The 9,270-nt window shown below is 40.9% G+C and overlaps 1 protein-coding gene across 2 annotated transcripts in view; it reads left to right on the forward strand.

Moving 5' to 3' along the window:
* CYP27C1 (cytochrome P450 family 27 subfamily C member 1) overlaps window positions 1-4,979 on the forward strand; it is a 35,140-nt gene extending 30,161 nt beyond the window's left edge. For both annotated transcript variants that reach the window (XM_006124737.4, XM_025185481.3), the window contains exons 8-9: window positions 853-1,056; window positions 2,709-4,979. In XM_006124737.4, coding sequence (XP_006124799.1) covers window positions 853-1,056; window positions 2,709-2,825 — 321 coding nt within the window. In that variant the 3' untranslated portion in view covers window positions 2,826-4,979. The remainder of the gene's footprint in view (window positions 1-852; window positions 1,057-2,708) is intronic.
* The last annotated feature ends 4,291 nt before the right edge of the window (window positions 4,980-9,270 follow it).

The following is a 9,270-nucleotide window of genomic DNA, read 5'->3' on the forward strand; positions in this document are numbered from 1 at the left end:
CTCTCTGTTTTGGTTTTATTGTTCAGTATCCTAGAAAGAGAAGGCTGTTCACAAATACAGCACACAGTCTGGGTATGTCTACACTACCCCGCTAGTTCGAACTAGCGGGGTAATGTATGCATACCGCACTTGCTAATGAAGCCCGGGATTTGAATTTCCCGGGCTTCATTAGCATAAGCGGGGAGCCGCCATTTTTAAATCCCCGCTGCTTCGAACCCCGTGTAGCGCGGCTACACGGGGCTCGAACTAGGTAGTTCGGACTAGGGTGCCTATTCCGAACTACCGGTACTCCTCGTTTCACGAGGAGTAACGGTAGTTCGGAATAGGACCCTAGTCCGAACTACCTAGTTCGAGCCCCGTGTAGCCGCGCTACACGGGGTTCGAAGCAGCGGGGATTTAAAAATGGCGGCTCCCCGCTTATGCTAATGAAGCCCGGGAAATTCAAATCCCGGGCTTCATTAGCAAGTGCGGTATGCATACATTACCCCGCTAGTTCGAACTAGCGGGGTAGTGTAGACATACCCTCAATTATTTTTATAAATTAGTGTAATTTGGGGTATTAAATTCAGTAACGGAAGTTCTTCTGGATGTATGTCCCTATGGGTGCTCATGAGGTATCTTTTACTGAGCCTAAAAGTTTTCTGAAGATGATATAATTTGAGCTAATGAGAAGGAAATCTAATTTTGAGATACCTACTCTTTATGAAAACTCAAATGAAAATTCAGATATGTAATTTCTACATCTTTTTCTCATTATATTTCATATTACAGAAATTGTAAGTATATTATTATTATTATTATTATTACACTTATCAGAATTAATTAAAAATAAAATGTTAACTGTTTTCTCAGACCCAGTTAGCACTCTGTCATTATGCTACATCATACGAGGAAGAGAATTTCCCAATGGCAAATGAATTCCGACCTGAGCGCTGGCTGCGGAAAGACAATATGGATAGGGTGGACAATTTCGGTTCCATCCCATTTGGTTATGGCATTCGCAGTTGTATAGGAAAAAGAATTGCAGAATTGGAAATTCACCTTGCACTGATTCAGGTGAGTAATCTGTGACAGTGTCATAAGAAGAGAAAAATATTAGTATCAGCTCTTTAATATAGAAACCGCCTTTGTGCATCTTTTTAATTAAGAAAAGCTTTGTTTAAAGAATGTTGAGTAGTCTTGATCTTGCATTCTTTTTAATTAAGAGTACATGTGCTTAGAATTAAGCATGTGAATAAAAAGCTACATTTCAGAAATAAACATTGTAAATCCTAGTTAAAGTACAAGCAAAATCCATCCAATAAGATTACTAAGGAAACAATTACTTTAGTATAGAAGGATTTTCATAAATCAATTGGAACCTTTAAGTGAAAGACTCCTTTGGCATATTACAGGTTTTTTTTAACTCAGTTATAGGATTTGAGTTAAATGTATTGAGAACAGTGGAGCATTTACCAGAAAGTGAAGTAGGTTTGTAATCATGAGACTGAGGCAGACCATTATAACCAACATTCAAACCAAACATCCACTGGCTTCATGTTTTCTCTGCTCATGCAGAGGCTTTTTCAGGCTTCTTCATACAGTATATTCTTTTTACTGTTATATATAGATTATTTTTGTATTTCTTCTTGAGGCAAATAAGTCTTTCCCGTCAACCCCTACTTTGTTTCCATCTCCAAGAATTCCCCAAAAGATTTGGATCAGATTGAGAAATTAAAACACAAGGGTTTGCAATGTCTCTTATTTTTTACCATGATTTCACAGTCACAATTGATCTACTCAGATGTGCTTCATAATACGTTTATGTAATACGCTGTAGCATTTCAAATAAATTGCTGTTTCTCCCATGTTCTGGTTCTCGTGCTTCTTTAGTGGAGATGTCAATGCAGTGGTTTAATATCCGTAGAATCACCGACGAAATATCCGACGAAATGACACCCTGCCATTGCTGTTCTGTTCTGTATAGGTTTTTGAATAATGCTCATCACTTTATTATATGAGCAGTTACATTAAGGAGTGTGACTAACATCTGTTATATTCTGTAGCTCCATCCTCTGCTAAGGGGAAAAAGTGTGTGCAATGGAATATTATGTTTTGGAATACTTTTCATGCTATATATTTGTTAGTGAAGGCAAGATCAGACATGTATGCCATTCACTTAAAGAGGATGGTGGACAGTCTTTAGTTCCTTTGGAAGTTCATTCCACAATTTTAGGCCAGTTTATGAAAAATCTTTGTCTTTTGCACTGACAAGCTTTTCTTACTGTAGAGAGTTTCATTGTGCCAGCAGAGCATGTTTGTCAAACATGGCCTTCGTCCTGACTCCATGTTTCATTTTCCGTATAGACTAAGGGTGGGGAACCTAAGGCCCGGGGCTGGATATAGCCCTCGGCTTGCCTGGATCCAGCCCCTGAGGCTTGGGGCTTCTCCCCAGCATTGGGAAGTCCACATTGGTGAGGGGTGGATTTTTTTTGTTTCTCACTTGTGTGCAGCCCCTGATTTTTCTGTGGGTCAGTCGTCCCCAACCCAAAAAAGGTTCCCCGCCCTTGTTATAGACAAAGCATGTTAAGCATTTCACTGGAACTGACAGCAAAGTTAGTGGTAGTGGTGAACTCTAAGGTGTATTACTGGTTTTCTGTTTATAGAATTATACATTTGTATTTAATCAATTTATAAGCTTTCTAATTTCAGCATATGTCTCTTTCCAGCTGCTTCAAAATTTTGAGATCAGAATTTCTCCCCAAACTAAACCAGTCAAGGCCAAAACCCATGGACTTTTGACTCCTGGAGACTCCATCAATGTGAAATTTGCTGACAGGAAATGAGATGCAAATGGTTAGGAAATATTAGTGTACTCTTCTTGGAAATTGACTTTCATCTGATTGAAATTTGATGATCATTCTCTTGTCCATTGGCTTGTCGGCATTCTGCAAAATTATCAAGTCTTAGATACTGACCTACTTCTAGCAATATCCAAGAGATGTTATCCCCCTCATAGAAGATAATTCCACAAGTTCATGCGGAATTGTATGGAAATGTAAACTTAAACACTTCCTTTTTGCACTGGGAGTCACTTTTTCTCGAGTCATTTTGGATGATAGTAGCAACATGCACTGAAACAACAGCATCAAGTTCAGGCATGGCATATTGTCTTGCGCTTTTGTTAGACTGCTTAGTTATAAAAGATGGGCATTCCTGTGTGTCTGTATGGTGATGTATACTGTTTCCAAATCTGCATATATATGTTGATTGACAGTTTCTGTGTATTTCTTTAGTGCCTTTTTTTGGAATTCTCCCTCTTTAGTTTTAAAACATATTTACATGTTATGAATCAAAATAAAATTTCATGCAATAGTTTGAAACATAAAGATGTTGTAAAAATACATGAAAGATGCTGCCAATTTGTTTAGACTCAGCAATTATGATATGTTTTTAAAAATGTTTTTATAAAACATAAAGTGACTAGAAATAATAATTGCCCTGTTCTGTTCATTGCCTTTGAAGCATTTCATATTGGCTGGAAGACAGACTGAGCTACATTGACCATTGGTCTGACCTAGTATGGTTGTTCTAATGTAAATGTGTATGTAAAATTAAAAGCTTTTTTTTTTTTTAATTAAAAAACCCCTTTAAAAGTAGATTTAAAAACCATTTTGTAGGATTAGGAAGCCAAATAATGTGATTATTGTGCTACCACATGAAAAGCAGAATATGAAACTCAATAGTTTCTCTGTTCCAGTTGAGTAAAATGCAAATAGCAAATAAACAAGATATATGATGGAAATAAATTAGCTTACATTTTCCATTTCCTGTCACCGAAATATTACTAGTAACAGACTTTAAAAAAATAATAAAACCAAACACACACAATTTTTATTCTGATAGTCTCCTCTTAAAAGTAAGAATTCAAAACTCTCATTGTAATGTACTGCCTGCCCTCTGTAGGATGAATATGTGACTGCTACAAAATTTATCAGTTCTAGATTAATTGTTTTTTCTCATAGCCAGTCTGAAAAGTGTACCCTTTAAAATTACATTATTTTTGTATAGCTAGTGGAAAGTATCTCTTGTATGTGGCATCTGATCATTATAGCGCCAATTTTACATTTATAAAAGTATTCTTATTTGAGAAAACCCTCTACCCTGAAGCTATTTTATTGCTTGAGCTAAATCATTTTGCAAAAGCACTTCAACTTGCATATTCTGTTCTCAAATTAATTATATAAAAATGTGTATAGTTAGCTATAAAAATGTCAGGACATTACAGATAAAATGTGAGATTGTGCAGAGATGTTCATAAACCTTCTGACATGGACATAGTTATTAAATACAAGAAACATGTTGTGAGGCCAATTTTCAAATTGGAATTCATTTTTTGGTCTTCGCCATCCATCTCTGTTTGTCAGGGCTGGAAATGGGTGACAGGGGAGGAATCACTTGATGATTACCTGTTCTGTTTATTCCCTTTGGGGCACCTGGTATTGGCCGCTATTGGAAGACCAGATGTTGGGCTAGAGTGACCTTTTTTCTGACTGAGTATGGCTTCTCTTATGTTCTATCGAAAACAGCTTAACGAGCTAAAACCAAAATTATATTGTTTTGTTGTTCTTACTTTTGATTGTCCACTGAATAATACTTCTGAGCTTTGTAGGTACAGACACTGTTTGAGCCTGGGTATTTTGGTTATATATTTGTGAGGATTTGGTAATATTTATCCTTTCCATGGATCTAGTTTGTACAAATTGATATGGCCTTGTCAGAATTTTAAGTTTGCACAGTGACCCAATGAATTTTCTTGAAGAAGTTTGAGCTATGTTGGGCATTTTTATGTACCATAAGATCTTCAGGCAGTCAATAGAATTCTTTTTGAAAGGTTTTCCTGTCTTGTGGATTGCTGAATTAGAGTGCAGGGCATGCAGACACCTAAAGTGGAGCACCCACTGGGACAACCATCTCGAAGAACATCAGTTACTACACAGGTGAGTAATTTTCTCCTTTGTTTAGGAAGGATTTTTCTAACGCTTCATTTTCTTTCCCAATATCACCTCCAGTGACCCCAAATTTGCACTGACTATTTATCTGAGTCAATCTAGGTGCAAAATCTCTTTGCCCATCGAGTTAAGCATGCTACCTCCATTCTATTCCCAGTATTTTTGACCTGAGGATAAAGGGACCAATCTTTGAATCCAAATTTGGTGGATTCCTCATGAGGTCTGCATTTTGCACTGTGATGTAAACAGCAGTTTAGATCAATTTTTGTTACATGGTACCAATTCCAAGCTAATATTTCACAGTATAAGAGGAAAGAGGCATTCTAGAAATATTGATTAAAACATTTTCATAATTTCTTTTAATTAAAAAAGCTTGATTTGTTTTTTAAAAGAATCTCTCTAATTTGTCAGATATTTATAATGAATATATGAGTCCCCGTTTTTATTTCAAATTGTTGCTTACACTGGCACTTTTTCCGTGTGTCTTAAAGCTTTGAACATACCGGAGGAAGGTGGAAGAGAGATTTTTCACATTAATGTCAACTTAATGTATTGGACAGTTACTGGAACAAATACAAATAAATGTTGAGTAGTTAATTTACTAATCAATATTGAAATTGGCATTTTAAAGTATAATGAGGCTGCTGTAGATGCCATCAGCCAAAGAGTTTGAAAATGAATCACTTACAAGCATCATGATTCAAAAATGTGTTACTAAGGGTGCATTGGCCAACTAAAGGGCACTGAAATAATTTTTTCCTCTTGATCGTAATGCTTTCTTAGAAACTTGAGTTTACTACTTTTCAAATTCACACCACCACACATTCTAAAATTGTTGAAGGATTTTTGTTAAACTGCTTCCATTTATATATTGTCTGCTGGATTTATACAGCCAGGGTATGTCTACACCAGTGTTTCTTAAGCTATGTTCTGCGGAACACTTGTGTTCCATGAACAACTCGCAGGTATGCCGAGACCTCTTCTTAGTTTTTGTTACTACTTTGCTTTTGTCTTTTTTTTTTTTTTTTTTGTCCAACAACAATTTTTTTTGAAGAAAATTTTAGGTGTTCTGCATAAAAAAATATTATTGTTTGGTGCATACCTCAAAATAAGCTAAGCAATTTGAAGTCTACACAGCACTTATTTCAAAATAAATCTCTATTCTGCTGACTTCCTTAATCCTTGTTCAACAAGGTTTATGGGAAGCCAGAGTAAGAGGCCCGTTATTTTGAATTATTTTGAAATAATGGATGTGCTATTAAGATGTGCAGAATGCTATTTCAGGACAACAGATTATCCCAAAATAGCGCCACTGTGTAGATGAGAACATGAAATTTAATGTTGTTTATCTTGGAATAAATGGTAAAGAGGACTAGTCACAGGGTGGCTGGTACCTTCAAGTGAAGCTGGACCACCAATCCTGATGAGTAGGTGGGGCTTAATGAAGGCTAGGCAACACCTGAGTTACAAGATAAGAGCTACAGCCAGGTACCTAAAAAAGGGAGGAAGCTACAAAACAGCCATCCCAGAATCAGGCTGGAAGAGGAGACTAGGGGAAGGCTCCTAAGAGAGCTGTGGGAGGAAAGTTGGCTCTTGTGCTGATTACAAGGTTGGGAATCAAAAAGAGACTAGTTGGGAAGCTGCTTGAAACCACTTGGAAAGAAAGTTGGCTCAGAGAGGGCAGGTTCGGAATATGAAAACATTGTAATTATCCCAGGCTGGAAAGATATTGTTTTGGTTGACTGCTTCATTTATGAAGGAATTTGCAGCTCATGCCAAGGAAAAGGAAATAGAGTACCTGAAGACTCAGGCAAAGATAAAAAGTGTTTGACCAATGACTTTGGGCCACCAAGGTTTGTTTTAAGGCTGTGGGAAGAGTTATTTGGACCATGAAAAATAAACCTGCAACAGGGGATGCTTTCCTGTTTGAAAAGGTAGTGGTGGAGTAATTACTGAGATGCTTGAAGACAGGGTGCAATCATGGGTTATACTTGTCCAGCAGAGGTAGCTTGGAAACTGTACCCCTTGTCAAAGGGCATAAGTGGGGTATTGATGTTTTGAAGGTGTGACGGGTATTAAGGGTGTGACCACCCCCTCCCACTCGGAAGGGGGGGTTCAGCGGACTACCACCTGACTTGGATCTGGTTCTTTGGTCCTCTTGCCCTCGGGGCAGGTCCTTGGGTGCGATCTCCTCCTCCCAGATCGGGAAGGGGGTTCAGTGAACCCGTGAATCCCCCTATGAAAAGGTTGAGTAGGGTCCAATGCCCTGAAGTCTAGTCCAGAAATAGTGCATAGTAGCTGGGTTGGGTTTCTGGCTTACTGGGGAAGAGGGACCCGGGCCCACCCTCTCCACCGGGTCCCAGCCTGGGGCCCTAAGTGCAGGGTGTGATGCTTCCCTTGCACGACGGACGGGGGGGTTAATCCCGAAACGCGTCTGTCCCCGGGTGCCAGAGGCGTGCCACCCCGGGCTGCTTCCTATCCCCCTCCCTGGTGATCTGGCCCGGGGAACCGACGCTAGGCCTTACCCTCCACCACCCTACTTGCTCCGCCTCCAGTCCACATCGGTGCTCCGGTGGCCCGCGGGCCCCACCTCCGTTGCTCCAGCGTGGGGGCAAACCCTCCTGCCTTCGGGCTGGCTGGAGCCGCCTCCTCCGTGCATCCCCCCCCTCTGCCTCTGATGGGCTGCTTTACAAACGGCCCGGGGGTGGACGTCGGGCGTTGGTGCTGTGCCACCCCTGCGCAGTCCCATTCTGGGACGTCGGGCGGGACATTGGGAGCCCCCCCCCCCAAGCCTCCTTGCGCCAGCCCTCCGGGGTGGGGCTGCACCGTTCCTCCGCCTGGCCCCGGTCTTGCTGAATCGAAGGCCGGGACTACCCCGACCTGCCGGGGTGCTGGCTCGCCGTCCCTGCTGTGGGGGGGCGGGGCCTCCCTCTCGGCAGTACGGACCCCCGGGGGAGTCCATCACAAAGGGGAACAAGATAATTGCTTTCTTTTTTATGCTATTCTGGAATATTAAAAAAATCACACAAAATCTTAGAAGTAATGAAGGAAAATATTTCTTTACATAGCCAATCCATGGAATTCAGCGCTGCAGGGATGCATGTGTCTCCCAGCTCCCTAGTATGCAATTGCCTTATAATATTTAATGCATTTATCCTCTCAACACCACTGCGAGATGGGGAATTTCCATTTTATAGCTGGGTAACTGAGGTGCCGATCAGCTAAGTGACATGCAAGTATACACTGGAAATCTAGGGCAGTGTGATGGGGTTATGCATATCTCTCACAAGGCAAGAAAGAGTTAACACCACATTGAGTGGCGGAAGTCCTGCTCCTCAGACAGTGCTGGGCATATTTCAATTTCTGCCTCAATACAAAAGGGAGCTGCCCAGATCATTCTAGGATGACCACCAAGGAGGAAGAACGTTTAGTGGAAGCTCCTCCCATAGTGGTGCTTTAGCACTTGGCTGTGGGAACCAGAGATCCCAAGGACCAGACCAGAGACCTGTTGCCTATGGGTGGCCAGCTAGAATCAGAATCCCTGGGAGCTACCTGTACTGAAGAGCTTGTACACACCAATGATGTACGGACCCCAATCTCAGGAGACACGGAAGGAAGTGGTTGGGAGGGGTCTGAGCGGTGTCTCTGTAGGGTAAATTGAAGCAGTCCATGGTATCTTGCTGAGAACTGACAACTCAAATCATTAGGCCAGCCCTGGGAAGCACCCAGACAGCAGTTAACTTGTTAACTTGACCCTGGTTCCCCTGGCAACCACATTCCAAAAGGGCCTCACTTTAATAAGGCTGGTACCAAACAACCAAACAACCGTGCGAGATTGTTTTTCATTGTCTGCTTTGTTCCTAGAAAATAAGCTTGAATCCAAAAGATCGCGCCAAGGCAATACCACCCCCGCAGGAGACGCATTATATTTCCGGCCGACAAAATGACCATCAACATGTCTTTGTTTATGTTGGCTTATTTAGCTTGTTAGGAATAACTACCTGTATTAGTGATAACATGTTTAATTGGCAATGGGCAGAGATACTATGTAACTGTTGTAGACCATTGGCTTATGTGCATATCTTACTTCCGCTGCTAGACCTATAAAATCACTTCTCCTCCATCCATCTGCTACCTATATAATCTAATGTATGTTTTGGTTAAGTTACTGCTCACTGGGTTAACCCCTGATGAGTACTCCACCAGCTGTGTGAACCAATAAATCCTCTGCTTGTTTTCACTTGCACCCAGTGTGTCCAAGAAATTATTCCCTACAGCC

Source organism: Pelodiscus sinensis, chromosome 7 (genome assembly GCF_052426305.1).
Source record: "Pelodiscus sinensis isolate ZL-2025 chromosome 7, ASM5242630v1, whole genome shotgun sequence".
In the NCBI taxonomy this organism is placed as follows: domain Eukaryota; kingdom Metazoa; phylum Chordata; order Testudines; family Trionychidae; genus Pelodiscus; species Pelodiscus sinensis.